The sequence below is a fragment of the Ranitomeya variabilis genome, chromosome 6, assembly GCF_051348905.1.
Source record: "Ranitomeya variabilis isolate aRanVar5 chromosome 6, aRanVar5.hap1, whole genome shotgun sequence".
Lineage (NCBI taxonomy): Eukaryota > Metazoa > Chordata > Amphibia > Anura > Dendrobatidae > Ranitomeya > Ranitomeya variabilis.
The window spans coordinates 55,937,293-55,955,090 of record NC_135237.1 but is presented as its reverse complement, the minus strand read 5'-3'; the positions used below and the strand labels follow the sequence as shown (position 1 = coordinate 55,955,090).

Sequence of the window (17,798 nt, the reverse complement as noted above, 5' to 3'; positions counted from 1 at the left end):
CCTCCTTTGGCATCAAAGACCTCGCCCTATCCTGAATCTTCTCATACCTTTCCAACCGCACATTCAGCGTCTCCCACTCTACATCCTCATCCCACCCTCTCTCTGTTGGAGTCCCCCAAGGCTCTGTTCTAGGACCCCTACTCTTCTCAATCTATACACTTGGACTGGGACAACTCCTAAAGTCTCATGGTTTCAAGTACCACCTTTATGCTGATGACACTCAGATCTACCTTTCTGGCCCAGATGTCACCTCTCTGCTGTCCAGAATCCCGAAGTGTCTATCAGCCATATCCTCCTTCTTCTCCTCTCGCTTCCTCAAACTCAATGTGGACAAATCTGAACTCATCATCTTTCCTCCATCTCATAGATCTTCCTTACCTGACCTATCGCAATTAGCGACATCACGCTTTCCCCGTACCGGAAGTCCACTGCCTCGGAGTAATACTTGACTTTGCCCTGTCCTTCAAACCACACATCCAAGCTCTTTCCACCTCCTGTCGCCTCCAGCTTAAAAATATCTCCAGAATCCGTCCTTTCCTCAACCCTCAATCTACTAAAATGCTTGTGCATGCCCTCATCATCTCCCGCCTTGACTACTGCAACATCCATTTCTGTGGCCTCCCTGCTAACACCCTTGCACCTCTCCAGTCCATCCTTAAAGGGAACCTGTCACCCCCAAAATCGAAGGTGAGCTAAGCCAACCAGAATCAGGGGCTTATCTACAGCATTCTGGAATGCTGTAGATAAGCCCCCATTGTATCCTGAAAGATGAGAAAGAGGTTAGATTATACTCACCCAGGGGCAGTCCCACTGCAGTCCGGTCCGATAGGTGTCACAGTCAGGTCCAGCACCTCCCATCTTCTTACGATGACGTCCTCTTCTTGTCTTCACGCTGCGGCGCAGGCGTACTTTGTTGGCCCTGTTGAGGGCAGAGCAAAGCACTGCAGTGCGCAGGCGCCGGGAAAGGTCAGAGAGGCCCGGAACCTGCGCACTGCAGTACTTTGCTCTGCTCTCAACAGGGCAGACAAAGTACACCTGCGCCGGAGCCGCAGCATGAAGACAAGAAGAGGACGTCATCATAAGCAGATGGGAGGCGCCGGACCGGACCGCGAAGCCCATCGGATCAGACCGCCCACACAGCTGAGTATTATCTAACCTCTTTTTCTCATCTTTCAGGATACATCGGGGGCTTATCTACAGCATTCCAGAATGCTGTAGATAAGCCCCTGATGACGGTGGGCTTAGCTCACCTTCGATTTTAGGGGTGACAGGTTCCCTTTAACTCTGCTGCCCGACTAATTCATCTCTCTCCTCGCTACTCCTCCGCTTCCCCCCTCTGCAAATCCCATTCCCTCAGCGTATCCAGTTCAAATTACTAATACTAACCTACAAAGCCATCCATAACATGTCTCCTCCATATATCTCTGAACTAATCTCCCGATATCTTCCCTCACGTAATCTCCGGTCCTCTCAAGACCTCCTTCTCTCCTCCACACTTATTCGCTCCTCACCCAACCGCCTCCAAGACGTTTCCTGAATATCCCCCCAATCCTCTGGAATTCTTTGCCCCAACACGTCCGACTATCAACCACATTCGGATCCTTCAGACGGAACCTGAAAACTCACCTCTCCAGGAAAGCCTACAGCCTGCATTGACCCCGCTGCCTCCTCACCACTACCGAAGCTACCGCCTCACCAACACCGGAGCTCCTGCAACCCTCAACCTATTGTCTCCTTCCCCACCATCCTGTAGAATGTAAGCCCGCAAGGGAAGGGTCCTCGCCCCTCTGTATCAGTCTGTCATTGTTAGTTTGCTTACTGTAAGTGATATCTGTAATTTGTATGTAACCCCTTCTCATGTACAGCACCATGGAATCAATGGTGCTATATAAATAAATAATAATAATAATTACCTTATGATTTAATTATTAGGTACAAGTTAGGAAATAGCAACTGAGCTGAGATTGCAGTTGATGCTCTATGTAGCAGAGCTAGTACAGAGATGTTGCAGAGCTGTACAGCGGAGATTCATGTAGTAGTTCTGGAACAAGAGTGACAGTAATAAGAGAGATGAGTAAGCATTGGTGATGCAATGCAACAGCAGGAATGCCACTAACCTGAATACTCAGGCAGCATCCTGCAGCCTGACCTGGGTTTAAATGACCTGGGTTAATGACATGTTTAATGTATGCTGGGTTGATGCAACAACCTAGCTCACAAGAGAAGACACAGGACCAACTAGCCATAAACAAGACTGTGATGCTGAATCACTAATTACAGGAAAGCTGGGAGACTGGGTAGTAAGGAGGTCTGAGATCAGATAACAGAAGGGCTTGTAGGACAGAGGGGTAAGACAAAGGCGAGGTCAGGTAACAGTCTGGGATCAAAAGCCAGGAGGGTACGTTAAGACCAGAGAGAATAACAAACGGATAGTCAGAGGCAAAGTCCGGGGTCAGATACCTGAAGTCAGAGAGCGTCAAAAGCAGAAAGGATAATCCACACAAATAATCACAACAAATCCGAGGTCAGAAACAAGGTCAATAAGTCAGACACAAAGCAAGCTAACACACCTAACTAAGCAAAGCTACAACTGACACTGGACTGCAGACGTCAACCCAGCTAAATGGTTTGCAAATAATTATAGACTGGAGGCCCCTGTGGAAACACCGCAGGCTAGACCAGATTTATCAGCAGGGCTGTCAATCAAAATGCTGACAGCTCAGCACGCCCAAGGATCAAATTGGATGACTGGACCATCACTCACAATACAGACAGTCTAGCACACTTCAAATCCCACAGGGCGACTGAGCTGTCACTAATGGCATCCCTAGGCCACAGTCAGATACAGTATAACACTGTGACAAAGACTCAAAGCACAACAAGGGGTGAAACACATTTGCAATGTTAATTTCACTGGCCAGGGGCGTGACTATAATAGATGCAGGGGTTGCAATCGCACCTGAACCCTGGAGCCTAAGGGGACCAAACGGTCCATTTGGCCCATATTACAGGATCATTATTATTAAAGAGCCACGAAAGTTAGGGGCCCTGTTGGAGATTTTGCTCTGGGGCCTACAAGCTTCAAATTACATCACTGTCACTGGCGGACCATCTAATGTGTATGGTTGTTCACTGACTCTGCTCCGATGGCAGGGACACTTTCGTACTTACAAACTTCATGGTCTAATATGAACCTCTCTGGTCGGTACGTATCACCAATTATGAATATTAGATTTGTGCTGTAGTCAGTGAAAATTGCCTAACTGCAGCCAAGATAAAAAGTATTCTGACCGATCAGCAAAGAATGTAACTTTATGACCACAGTGACCCTGAGCATATACCAAATGTGCAATATTTAATACCATTATATGAATGAGTTGCATGAAAAGATTCATAATGCCTTGAAAAGGCTGCCTATAATAAGATTAATACAATCATCTGGCTTTTTGGCTTTGACATCTATCTAATAATGCCAGCTTTAGATCAATACATTCACAGAGCTCCAGGAAAATCACAGCAATTTCCAAATATTTGGTGCACAGAGAACTCTAAACTGCAGCTACATTGTATATCAGGGATAAAACAATTGGATTCTTATGTCTAAAAACATTAAAACTGCTGAGGAAGGGAAATAAATACATGGAAAAAGGTTTGAATTTTTTTGAATTTCAACTTAAAAATATTATACTTATATTTAAGTACATAAGGCGATCTTCAAAACAAAAGGTGACTTTTCAAAAGTTCTAACTGAACTCCACAAAATAATAATAATAATTCCTTCTACATCCTTAGGAAAAAATATAATCTCAAAAAGGATCTTTCACCAGTTAGAGCAAGGTAAACTTGCCTCGTCATGGAACAGTAGCTACAGAGCTGAATAAAAAGTAGTTTTTATTTTATAACTTCTCATCTCCATTGCGGAGATATTAGCTTGTTATATAATATATTAGGTCATAATTTATGATTTGCCCAACAGGGTGTCAAGAAAGGGAAAAAAAGAACATGTCCTGCTCTCAGCCTTGATCTCTGCAGCTACTGTGTACAGAAGAGATGAGTGTAATGACAAACACTTCCAGATTTCCTTTCACAGCAGTCAAGGTGGGGGAGAATATATAGAGCTGTCATAACAAACACGTATTTAACTGTAGTTCTCTTCTTATATTGCCATCAGCTATGCCTCTCCTCCCACGCTGACACTGTCTTAAGAGATTTGGAAGTGTATCTAATCACACTCAGCTCTGCTGCACCTTATATTTCCCCACACTGACTGCCATCAGAGGAGATCTGGAAGTGTTTGTAATTACACTCAACTCTGCTCTATACTACACAGTAGCTGCAGAGATAAGGGCTGAGAACAGGTCTTGTTCTTTTTTTCCTCTTCTTCACATTAACTAATTATAAGCAGGAGGTGCCATACAGGCTAAAAAAAAAGAGTACTCCTGCATGACGCCTCCTTCTTAAGATTAGTCAATGTCATGCAGAGGACAAAGAAAGCACATAATAATAACACCCTGTAACAAAAAAACTATATTTCATTCAGTTCTGCAGCCATTACCTGATGTGGCAAGTTTAACATAATGAAACTGGTAAAATATCCACTTTAAAGGCAGATGAATATATTTGGAGTCATATATCTTTTCCTTTGGCTACCTCTTTACCTCACTTCAGATCTCATCAGTGAATAATATGGCACAAAAGGCTGTAAACTATAGGGAATGCTGCTGTCCTTACAGAAAGAACATTAAAGAGGACCTTTCACCTCTCTAACAGGTTCTCATTTGTTCAGAAGAGGCCATTCAAAGTCCGTGCAACAATGGCTGGACCGCAGGGACTCCCCAATTCCTCCAATATGTGACGGAATCAAGACTGCTCAATATGTTACTGGGATTGTGGGCAAATCCGTTTCTAGTTCAAACCTCCATGTTGAGCGCTTGAATGAAGAAGAGGTGATGGCTAAGGTTATGTAATTTTTTTCTGATATGATCACTTTGCTGTAGGGATCAGAACTTTCTCTTGACTACATCATATGGTAAGACTAATAGAAATGCCCAATGGGGAATTAGACTATGTTCACATCAGACTCATCCACTACAGACTTTTAGCAGTGTAGGTTTTACAGTAAATCCATATTGACAATATCTTCACTTAATTGTGTGAATTTTGTTGTGGAAATGTTGAAGATTTCCTGTAAATTTTTAACCCTTTGCTTTCCATAGTGGAAATCCCTATCTCTGACATGCCCATTTCACACTTTACAAGTGGACCTATCGGCTCCCTGACGGTATTCGCTCTGCTATAAAGTGCATTATGATGATCGTTCATGTCATTTACTTTCTCCTAAGACTTGCAGACATTGATCGACGGCTGGATCGATTGCTTATTACAGGCAAGTCTACTCTTTCTGCTTGTGTCTGGAGCGGGAGGCAGCTGTCTGCACAATAGTAAGTAAATGCTGCTACTCACATATAGAATTGCTCTTACCTGGGTAAACAGGACTCCTTTCCAGCACTATGCTCGCTCTATTAAAGCTCTTTTTGCATTCAGTGTTTATAAGAAAATTTGCAATGTTTTTTCATGATAGTTTAAATGAATTTTTAGTTACATTTTTGGAGTGGCCATATATTAAGCTACTTTCACACTAGCGTCGTACGACGTACCGACGCAAACTGTGAGTTAAAAACACAACGGGGGCAGCGGATGCAGTTTTACAACGCATCCGCTGCCCCATTGTGATGTCCGGGGAGGAGGGGGCGGAGTTCCGGCCACGCATGCGCGGTCGGAAATGGCGGACACGACGCACCAAAAAACTTTACATGTAACGTTTTTATGTGCCGACGGTCCGACGCAACACGACGGTTGTGACGTGTGGCAATCCGTCGCTAATGCAAGTCTATGGAGAAAAACCACATCCTGCAAGCAATTTTGCAGGATGCGTTTTTTTGCCAAAACGATGCATTGTGACGTACGACGCTAGTGTGAAAGAGGCCTTACTTGACTACTTGAGGCTGCATTCCCACATGGAAACAGGGCAGATTTTCTACTGCCTCTATCTGTATATAATAATAACCTGGGCAGCGCAGGTAATGGATGAGGAGATGCAGCTTTTTTTCTGTACAGAGTGAATCAAGTGAATTATGCCAAGTTCTGCCCATACAGTGGGGTTGGGGCCCCAGATCTACACAGGGGCCCACCGGGGGATTCCCTTTACCCTGAGGGCCAGTCCGAGCCTGTTGCTGGGTATTTGCTCATTTTGATTTTACCCTCGGGTCTGACTAGAGCTATAGATAACAGCAGCCGCACAGCCCGCCCGGGTCCGCACAGCTCGCCCGGGTCCGCACAGCCCGCCCGGGTCCGCACAGCTCGCCCGGGTCCGCACAGCCCGCCCGGGTCCGCACTGCCCGCCCGGGGCCGCACAGCTCCGCCGCCGCCGCCGCCGCACACACCACGGTCATCATCAATTGATACAATTTTAGCGGCGCAGCCAAAATTCAGACAGTAGAATTCCGCCAGCCAATCACAATCCGACCTGGAGATTTAGGGGCAGGACTACATCGCATGTGAGCACCTCTTTGGCGGATATTCCTGTCTCTCAAACATAACAGAAGCTGATTGGTTAAGACGCACGGACGCTGGCTCCCGTTGGATGCACCAGTTGCGGTCACACAATCCTGCTGGAAGTGGTGGGAGGAGCTGCGCATTCACATGCAGGAGAGGAGGAGGCGGAGGGAGGAGGCTACTGCAGGCCCCGCAGACACCGGAGGATACGGAGGGAAAACCGGAACCCTGGATTAACCCCTTAGGTTAGGAGCGCGGGGAGAACAAGGCGGTATCCGCTAACTCCCCGGGCAGCAGCATGAAGGTGACGGTGAGCTTCGGTAGAACCCGGGTAGTGGTGCCCTGTGGAGACGGGAACTTGAAAGTTTCAAGCCTCATACAGCAAGCGGTGACCAGGTACAAGAAGGCCATAGCCAAGGTGAGTGAGGCTGGGGAACAGCTGGGGGGAGAAAGGGATGCATTGTTTGTGTTTTAGCAAAAGTCCCCCCTATATTTTAGGGGTGGTCCAGGCCGTCGAGTGAGTTTTGTATCCTGGAGCACCCCACTCTTTGATCTCGTGGGGGTGACTGTGTCATCTGCACTAACTCTGCTGTCTGGGCAGGGGCATGGCTGGCGTGTGAGTGTCATGGCTGTGGCACATCCAGCTCCTGGGGGCTGAGCTGCTGCACTGATCCTGAGGGAGAGCAGTTCCATGCTTCCTCCTGGTGGAGGTGCAGCTCTGTGCTGCTCTGTGGCCGGCAGTGCAGTGTTTACAAACATCAGCTGGAAACATTGGCTTCTATTTACCATTAATGTGTGTAGTGGTGTAAATAGGTCTCAGCAACATTTCTTCCAAAAGTCAGTGATAATGTACATAAGAGCTACCTCATGCACTCTATCTATCTATCTATCTATCTATCTATCTATCTATCTATCTATCTATCCTCTCTCTGTGTATACACACACACACACACACACACACACACACACACACACACACACACACACACACACACGTCACTCCCAGGTTTGGTCCATGTAAACATTGTGGAGGATAGTCATTCAGAGACATCTAGTGTCAATTTCTGGAGCTTTTACCTGCTGCAGCCATGTTACTAGGCCCTCAAGGCATGCAGAGGGTTGTATATTTATAATAGTTGGAGTGCTGCAGAATGCTGACCCCTTGATGATGCAATTTTTTTCTTATGGTTTTGGAAAACCCTGACAAACTGTGCTCCACTCACCATCCCTGGGTCCGGCGCTGAACCTCCCCAGTTGCTCCTAAGTTTTATCATTGTCTGCAGCGCTGACATCATGTCGACAGCGCTGCAGCCAATCTGTGAGCACAACTCTCAGCATGCCTTGATGGCATAGTAACATGGCTGCAGCATGAAACAATTCCAGAAATTGACAGTAGATGCCTCTGGATGACAATTCTCCGTGATGTTTACGTGGACCAAAACTGGAATGACACATGCCTGTGTGTTTAATATAAATATATATCACAAATCTAGTTACACCACAATAGCATCTGTGAGCTCTGTTGATGGAATTAGTGGCTGAGATCACTGATTGGCTGTGACAGACATTGAGAGCAGCAGTAGAAACTCAGTTTTGTTCCTTTTTGAGGATGAGTAAAACAGTTTTTTAAAAAAACAAAAAAAGATTTGGGATTTTTTTTTGTGGAAAAGTTCATCATGGCAAAGAACAAAAAAACTTTAAATGCAGAGAATATTGTGGCAGAAGGTGTCAGCACCCTATCTAACTCCTGTCACTCCAGCATAGATGGCTTGATCAGCAGGCGATGTCTCATTCTTGTCACCTGACTACTGAAGTGAGTGACTGCAGTGGTCAGGGATTACTAGAATGGGATGTCATTGGCCTAAACTGCAGCGACGGTTGCCTTTAAGCACACAACCAATTGCTCCTTTTATTAAATTACCCCTAAGTTGGATAAAAATATATTTAAAAAGTGGCTGCGCTGCTGGAAAAGAAGTCTATTGCTGTTCGTTCAAAGGTTTTTTAACACTACTCGTATCAAAACCGTTGTTTTTTTTCACTTGAGAAGATGCCAGTACGGCATTGAAATGCGTAGTGTTAATTAAGTACCTTCAAAATTAATGCAGCAAGATACTTCTTTTCCAGCAGTGCAGCCAGTTTTTAAATGTGGTTTTGAATCTCTTGGAAATTTTATCTGAAGGACGTGCTCCACCCTCCTCCCAGTTTATCCTGTGTGTGCAAATTATTCCCTCTACAGCACCCATTTTCCGTAATTTTATTAAATTATGATGTGCTAGAAATTCAGAAAGAAACTTTGCACAGCTGAACAACCTATGTAACATTGAGCGTGCTGCAATCATATGATAGTCACAGACTCAAGGTGTGCTGGGAATTGTAGTTCTACAACAGCTGGAGTGATAGAGGTTGCTGATTCCCCTCCCCGCCAGTTCATTAAATTGCAGTTGCACAACTTTATGCAATATTGTGTGCGTTACTAAAATGCTACTTTTGGATGAACCTTGATATTTTATTTTTTTTGCTTAGCATTATCTTCAGCCTGTCGTATAACGCTAAGTTCAACGGCAACTTCTGTCGCTCGCACTGAACCAGATGTTGTGCAAACCAGGTCTGTGGAGTCGGAGGTTTGGCTTACTGACTCCACAGCCCCGGTGCAAACCAGAAGTACTTACCGTAATTACTATGATGGTTCTGTACTGGTTTTCCTGCTTGCTGTGTGTACTCTTGCATATGATTACCCACCAACAACTCTCTCACTTGATTACCACTAATCTGAAGGGGTTTTGGGGTTCTAGCAGCCAGACCAAGGATCATCATGTTGGGATTGTTGCTTCAGGAAAAAAAAGTGGTCCTGATTAACCTTTAAGTAGGTCATATGAATTATTGACTATGATCAGACGAGTGACTGTGGTAGTGTTCTACATAGGCTAATACTGGGATTACACACTGTAGCAATAACAATAGAAAGTGTGGTACAGACAAATAAAACCTTTTTTTACGAGATACATTAAAAGGGTAGTTCCATATTTTAAATTGACACATCACTAACAGCGGATCTTCTAGGATCCGATCCTGAGGATGAAGGCACTGCAGTTCTTGTAGAGCTTATCACCTACTTTTCTGAATGGGATGGCAGCATTCACTTGACTTGGATCTTACTGCAGTTCCTTGGTGTGTGAGGAAAGCGAGTGACGGAGATTCAGCTCTAAATTATAGTGGCCGTCTCTTCAGTTTCAGGATTTGTAGGCGATCTAGAGGTTAGACTTCCATTGGTCATGAAGCTGTGGTATAGCAGTAAGCCATTACTTTCTAGGGCTATGTGCACACGACCTCTTCTTCAGGCAGGTCCTCTCCAAAACCCACCTAAAAAAAAAAAAAAAGGGCGTAAAATATGCTGCTAATAATGAACCTGTGCACAGCAATATCAAAACGACTTACTGTGCAAAAGTTGCAGTCTTTTGGGGCTTTTTTTTTTTTTTTTTTATCCCCTTCAGACCTTGAAAGCCGCACAGTTGAAAGTGAATAGAGTTGGCTAAAATGCGTTAGGTGGCCTGCGCTGCTGGAGTAAGCAGAATATTCAACAGTGATGATAATAGGGTTTTTCTATTCACAACGCATTTCAGCGCCGTACCAGCGTCTTTATCAAGTGAAAAAAAACAAGTGTGAAAGGACATGATCAAAGCTGTTAAAAGAAGTGACCTGACCGTTCTTCAGGCTTGGAGGCCGCTCATTATAGTATACTAGCTATTGAACTTGTTCTATGCCCGAGTGGTGAGCATTTTTATTGGTAAATTTAAACAGTGCCTTCAATAAAATGATCATGGCATGAGCACGCGCTGACTCCGGCACCATTTTATTAATGTATTGTCCTACACGTCAACATAACAGTGAGCATGCGCCGGCCATAGAGATAAGGGCAATGGCCGGCGTGTGCATACTGCTACTATTCCGTTGTAATGGAATTCTTCAGTAAAATGGTGCCGGGGTCAGCGCGTGCACATACCGCGCTATCGGTGCCATTGTTTTGAAGATGCAGTGTCCGTGAATTCACATATACAGTGTATTCAATAAAATGGCGGTAGGCACACACGCTGACTCCGGCGCCATTTTACTAAATAATTCTACTACAATGTCAATGTATCAGTGCACACTTGCCAGCCATACTAATAATGCACACTATGTTGATGTTGTAGGCGCCGGCCATCCCAGCTTCGGACGGAAGGACGCATCCACTGTTATATATACTGTAATGTTAAACAAAAAACGACTGCTTATCGCAAAACCTGCAATAAAGATGCTTCAGGAAAAACACTGTTGTGTGCCCATACCCTTGGATGGGACTAAGTGGGACGATAGAAAAAGGCCAGCCCTGCAGAGAACATCTGGTCAGTGTCAAGTGAGTTTGACACTCTAGATTTACAGATCCGAAATTGCGCAACATGCAGACATCGATAGTTACAGTAACATTTTGGGTGCTAGACTTCGTGAGCAAATATGACTGTTGGGAAAAAGACTTACTGACAATTTAATAAAATTCTTATTGTCCCAGGTGATTACCTACGTAGAAGACCAATGTGTGCGATTGCCTGCAGTGCTGATGTCCGGCGCCGTGTGCTGCTGACATCACTGCTGCATGTACTTACAGCTGCCCGGTCATCGTGGGCAGATCACCTTGGACCACAAGACCTTGTTTAATCAGTCAGCGAGTCTTTTCCCCAATAGTTACGATATTTGCTGACCAAGGGAATCGGTAGGAGTCCTGTCAATACCAGGTTACAATGTATAAGAAATTGGGAATAGATACAATGAGTCAGACAAGGGAGCAAGCAGCTTCAGGCTCAGGTGGGAGCGGGGAGAGGATTTCTTTAGGACAGGTTATAGGTTATTCAGTTTACATTCCCTCTGAAGTTTTGCAGTTATGGTGTAAGAATATCTGCTTACCAGGAAAGTCTTTTAAGAGATTTGTGATGTAAAAAAGTTCAAAGCAGAACATAAGATGTGGTCACGGTGTAACATTCCATGCCATCGCTGCTCAGATGCTTCCAAATCCTGAGTTATTAAATAAGTGAAATTATGCATCAGTACAGTAACTTGTGCACAATCCATATGGTTACCTATGTGAGGAAATGACAATCAATTAGTGGATTAGTGCACGAATTGCCGTATCGTCTGAAATCTTAGGATTGTCTCAATTCATCTGCAGCACTTTCTTACATAGTCTTCAGTGCCTCAAAAGGCCACGTTCACACGTTCAGTATTTAGTCAGTCTTCTAATTCAGTATTTTTAAGCCAAAACCAGGAATGGAACAATCAGAGGAAAAGTATAATAGAAGCACGTCACCACTTCTGTATTTATCACCCACTCCTGGTTTGGTTTACAAAATACTGAAGTAAAAAGCTGAACGTGTGAACGTGGCCTAAAGCCTGTAGAAAAACATGGAAACATGGGTGCTGTCTTCCAGAGACCGCATTACTTGTCAACATGGGTTGTCTTTGGTATTTTTGCTCAGCTTTAGGGCTTGTGCACATGGCCATATTTTCAGTCTGAGAGCGAGCTGACAAAATATCAGATTGCACTCTGATCAATGTTAATCCATGGGGCATGTCAGATTTTATCCTAAAATGAGATACTCGACTATACAAGTTAGTCATTGGAAACCATCAGACTGCACTTGGATGACATCTGAGTGCAGTCCAATTTCCACGGACTAACAGAATGGAGAATTGAGAGACTCTGATCACACTCTGATTTGCATAATTGGCCCGATACTCTCAGATGAGAGAATACACGATCATTTGCACCTTGCCTTAGGCTGGCACTAGATGATGTCATGAAGCCACAACTCTGGTCATGCGGCGAAAGATTGATGAATGCTTTTGCTAATTGGCAACATTAATATACGTGACTGGGGTTGTATTGCACCCAATATAAAACTTGCTTCCCTCCCAGATTGGCACAGTGCCTCCAATCTCCTCACTTTGTCTCCAGGTGGCCAAGTAGCGTTGTTGGGTCCCCTCTTTGAAGGAATACAAAAGGCAGCAGCTGATTAGCGGTCACGTACCTACTCCAGTGGTCACGTGACTTAAGAGCCGCTAATCACGTGACCCCAGAAGCTGCAGCGCTCTAAGAGTTAAACATTGTTTTTCCTTTTTTTGTTCCATGCTTTTTATTATGCCCCTGTATAAAATAGAGTACCCTGCCAAATATATATCTACCAAGCAAAGAGCAAAAGGGCCCTGGGCCGAAGGATTGACTTTCCGTATCCCTTGGTTGCTTTCCTGGTGCCATATGATAAACATGTAATTCTGCCTTCTCCTGCAACACACATTTTTTAAACCGAATCAGCATTTCCTCTTTCCTGATGAGTTACACATCATTATACGGGTCTGGTTCCTACTAGTGTGCGGTCTGGTTCTGGTTATCCTCCCTGTTTATTGGGACTTCATTCCACTATCCATGAAAACAGTCAGGGAATGAGACACACAACTAGTAAAAAAGCTTGAAGTTGTCATAAAACGCTTTCACGTTGTCTGTCTCTGGTATTATGGGCCCCAGCAGTGACTTCTAGGCACGTGACGGTGGTGAGCGCTGTGATTAGGATTCTCCACGGTGTCTGGTGTGACCGTGACTGCCGAGATGCTGTGATATGATTGATACTAATCCACTGATGGCAACATATGGATCCTAAGACTTTATTAATATTCCGTCAAATATCTTCAGGCCAAAACTGGAATTCTGAAGATATTAGATTTCACTTATAACCAACTGTGAGATGCTTCTGTGCTATTTGTTTATTATTATTATTATTATTTTTTTTAATTGCTATTCTGTTGGAGAACTACTAAGATGTGGATTTTCAGGCTCCCTTATTCATTAGCGTTATGTTGCCCAAAAGCAACAATTTCGGCGAGACCAACGGATCGGCTTAGGCTACTTTCACACTTGCGTTTTTCAGGTTCCGTCACAATCCGTCGTTTTTTGATCCTGCAAAAAAATTTGCAGGATCCTGCATTTTCCCATAGACTTGTATTAGTGACGGATTGTAACGGATGGCCGTCCGTCGTGCACTGGATGCGTCGTGTTTTGGCGGACCGTCGGCACGAAAAAACATTCAATGTAACTTTTTTTCGTACGTCGCGTCCGCCATTTCCTACCACGCATGCGCGGCCGGAACTCCACCCCCTCCTACCCGGGACTTTACAATGGGCAGCGGATGCGTTGAAAAACTGCATCCGCTGCCCACGTCGTGCAAAATTTTCACAACGTACGTTGCGCCGATGCTTAGCGACGGACCCGTACCGTCGCAAGTGTGAAAGTAGCCAAATACAGGGGTTAGGCTGACTCTCGGGCTGTTGTGAAACTACAATTCCCAGCATGTCCAGACACTGTGTCACAGTCTCCAACGGCTCACTGATGCATATTGGCCAGTCCGATACCGTTTGACCTGATCCCAGACAAAAGCGACTGTAGCACAATACATTTTTTAAAAGGAAAATTGGCTCACTAGATTTTTTTTTCCTCTCTAAAAGCAGGCAGTCAAGAGAAAAAAAAAAAAAAAAAATTATATATATATATATATATATATATATATATATATATATATACATTATATATATATACATATACATATATATATATATACATATACATATACATATATATATATATATATATATATATATATATATATATATACACATATATATATATATATATATATATATATATACACATATATATATATATATACACATATATATATATATATATATATATATATATATATATATATACATATATACATACATACATACATACATACATACATACATACATACATACATACATACATACATACATACATTTATTAGTATATATATTTTGGTGGTCCCTACCAGCCTCCGAAAACGTGGGGGGTGGCTGGGGGGGGGTAATATGAAAATGTGAAACTTTGTTCTCCTTTGCGGAGATGTCCTACTTTTCAGACCGGTGTAAGGATGTAATACTGTTATATAAGTGCCCTTAGTTATTCCTGCTGACTATACAGGATGTTTTTATTTTATATTTTTGGAAAAAGTTGGTCAAGAACTAAACACAGGCGACATAGCTGTGTGTAATGGGATCTGGTGCCGGCTGAGTCATCCTTGTATTGTTGGTTCTGAGCAGCCTGTGTGATGAAATTCTTGGCATACCTGTTGATCTACTTGTGTGCTCTGTGTTGTCACTCGGACACTTTAGAGACAACCATTTTGTGGGTTGTGTTAATAAATATCCTTTGTGTCAGTTTGCTGCATTATATCAGAAAGCTGCAGGATCTGATGTGATCATACAATCTGTACATCACTGCGGAATATGTTGTGCTATGTAAGCAGCGTATATACTGTGTGTGGATGTTATTGCTCTAAAATTTAAAGTAAAGAATAATATAGATATTACTGACCTATTTTGGAATTATGAACCTTGTCATTTGTCGCTTATTAACCCTTTCACGACATGCGCCGTACTATTACTGCGCATGTCGTGTCTCCCTCTTTGATGCGGGCTCCGGCGCTGAGCCCACATCAAAGTCGCGACATGTCAGCTATTTTGTACAGCTGACATGTGCGCGCAATAGCGGCGGGTGAAATCGCTATTCACCCGCACTATTAACCTGTTAAATGCGGCTGTCAAACGCTGACAGCGGCATTTAACTACCGCTTCCGGCCGGAAATGACCTCATCGCCGACCCCTGTCACATGATCGGGGGTCGGCGATGTGTCAGGACAGTAACCATAGAGGTCCTTGAGACCTCTATGGTTACTGATGCTGGCCTGCTGTGAGCACCCCCCTGTGGTCGGCGCTCAACAGCACACCTGCAATTCAGCTACATAGCAGCGATCTGATGATCGCTGCTATGTAGCTGAGCCAATCGAGTTGTGCCAGCTTCTAGCCTCCCATGGAGGCTATTGAAGCATGGCACAAGTAAACAAAAAGGTTTTTAAAAATATGAAAAAAATATAGAAGTTTAAAACACCCCCCTTTCGCCCCATCCTAAATAAAACAATTAAAAAAAAAATCAAACATGCACATATTTGGTATCGCTGCGTTCAGAATCGCCTGATCTATCAATAAAAAAAAAAGCATTAACCTGATCGCTAAACAGCGTAGCGAGAAAAAAATTTGAAACGCCAGAATTACGTTTTTTTGGTCGCCGCGACATTTCATTAAAATGCAATAACGGGCGATCAAAAGAACGTATCTGCACCGAAATGGTATAATTAAAAACGTCAGCTCGGCACGCAAAAAATAAGCCCTCACCCGACCCCAGATCACGAACAATGGAGACGCTTCGGGTATTGGAAAATGGCACTTTTTTTTTAAGCAAAGTTTTGAATTTTTTTTCACCACTTGGATAAAAAATAACCTAGACATGTTAGGTGTCTATGAACTCGTAATGTCCTAGAGAATCACAGTGGCAGGTTAGTTTTAGCATTTAGTGAACCTAGCAAAAAAGCCAAACAAAAAACAAGTGTGGGATTGCACTTTTTTTGCAATTTCACCGCACTTGGAATTTTTTTCCTGTTTTCTAGTAAAAGACATGGTAAAACCAATGGTGTCGTTCAAAAGTACAACTCGTCCTGCAAAAAATAAGCCCTCACATGACCATATTGACGGAAAAATAAAAAAGTTATGGCTCTGGGAAGGAGGGAAGTGAAAAACGAAAACGCAAAAACGAAAAAGGGCCGCGGCTTGAAGGGGTTAAAGGTTTGTGCACACAATCAGTAAACGCTGCAAACAAACGCAACAAAAACTAAACACAACCTGCTTTTTTGAGGCAAGTTTCTTACTGCCGAGAGAACAGGCTTTGCCTTAGGGGAAAACCGCAACGTGTGAACTTAGCCTTAAAAATGCACTTCCTAATCGCTCTCATTTAAAGGGGTCCTTCAGTAATAAACAAGTAATTTTCATTGGCCCCGGGTGGTGTCACAAAACCTGTTTAAAAAAAAAAAAAAAAAAAAAAATGTATACAATTTACAAGAGTCTCTGCCGTTGCTCAGTATAATACAGTGATCTCTGGATTGTGCGAGGGCAGGAGAAGGTGAGTAAGCCACATTAGCGCCCAGTCAGCACTTTCGGCGTGTGCAGTGTTTAGTCTGCTCTGTGTCAGAAGCCGTGTAATACCATCTTGTTTGCAGATAGATTACATTTTTGTTGAAATAAAATGACAGAATTTGCTGACTTTTATGTGGTCTGTACTTCCATATTGCCCTGGGCGCAAGTGTCCTGCTGATATTGGAATATTCTGATGTTAATTATAAATTTTCATGAATATTTTTCAATAATTGGTTGCACGCTAATATAAAGGATGGCAGAATAGAGGAATGGTCTATAAAGAGGGACGTTCTGTTTTTATTTTCCACATTTATCACTAAATTCATACTTAAAACATAAATTAATTGACGTGATTCTAGAACACACTTTACTGATTATTTCCGGCAGTCATCTGTTTTTACAGATTCTAAGCATTCAATAAACCTTTATTTTGTAGAACTTGCAGGATAGTGACTTTTTTTTTTTTTTTACTGTAATGTTAATTTCACATTCAGTGTGTGCCATATGTTGGCGCCTAATGGCCACAATGGATAAAATGAAAAGTGAGCTGCATGTTATACCGCAAAGTTTGCTGTGCTTTCCTATACAGTTAAAAATAAGAGTATACCTATGCATACCACCCAAGTGGAAGCCAATAGGCCAATAACCAACCGATTTATTGGCTTGTACGTTAACTGATTAGATCGTTTGTCAGCATTAAAAATTGTTCTCGGCAGCATATTGCTTCGTTTTAAAAGAAGTGCTGCCGACAATGGTTCCATCATGTGTGCACAGAACAATCGTTCTGTTAGCAGAGTCCTTTGTTCGAAAAATTCTTCAGTATCACCAAGTCCTCTTCTCTAGGGTTAGGGCTTCACAGCAGTTGTACATGACATATTTATTTTGTTTGGCAATGGTGGCAGATTGCAAAGTGGTAATATAAACTCATGGCGAAAAAAAGAGCAATTTGCCATTTAAAGACAACTTGTCGTCAGGTCAAAAAGTGACCAGCTTTTGCTATTTTTGTCCCTCTGCTGAGAGTTAATTGTTGTTTTTTTAATTTTTTTTTATTTTTTATAATACATTGTATAGCTCTAGAGCTATGGACCTTTTTATTTAGTGCTAATTTTGATGTCCTTTACTTGGAGAGCATTGCTCACAGATTCTCCAGGGA

General features: G+C 43.2%; 1 protein-coding gene across 25 annotated transcripts in view; it reads left to right on the top strand.

The window, feature by feature from the left end:
- Window positions 1-6,641: 6,641 nt before the first annotated feature.
- The window catches only part of PARD3 (par-3 family cell polarity regulator), a 637,712-nt gene continuing 626,555 nt past the window's right edge, over window positions 6,642-17,798 (top strand). For 17 of the 25 annotated variants that reach the window (XM_077268520.1, XM_077268523.1, XM_077268510.1 and 14 more), the window contains exon 1: window positions 6,695-6,973. In XM_077268520.1, the coding sequence (XP_077124635.1) occupies window positions 6,854-6,973 (120 nt within the window). In that variant the 5' untranslated portion in view covers window positions 6,695-6,853. Of the gene's footprint in view, window positions 6,974-17,798 lie in introns of all 25 variants that reach the window. The other 8 variants (XM_077268526.1, XM_077268518.1, XM_077268516.1 and 5 more) reach the window with 3 other exon arrangements.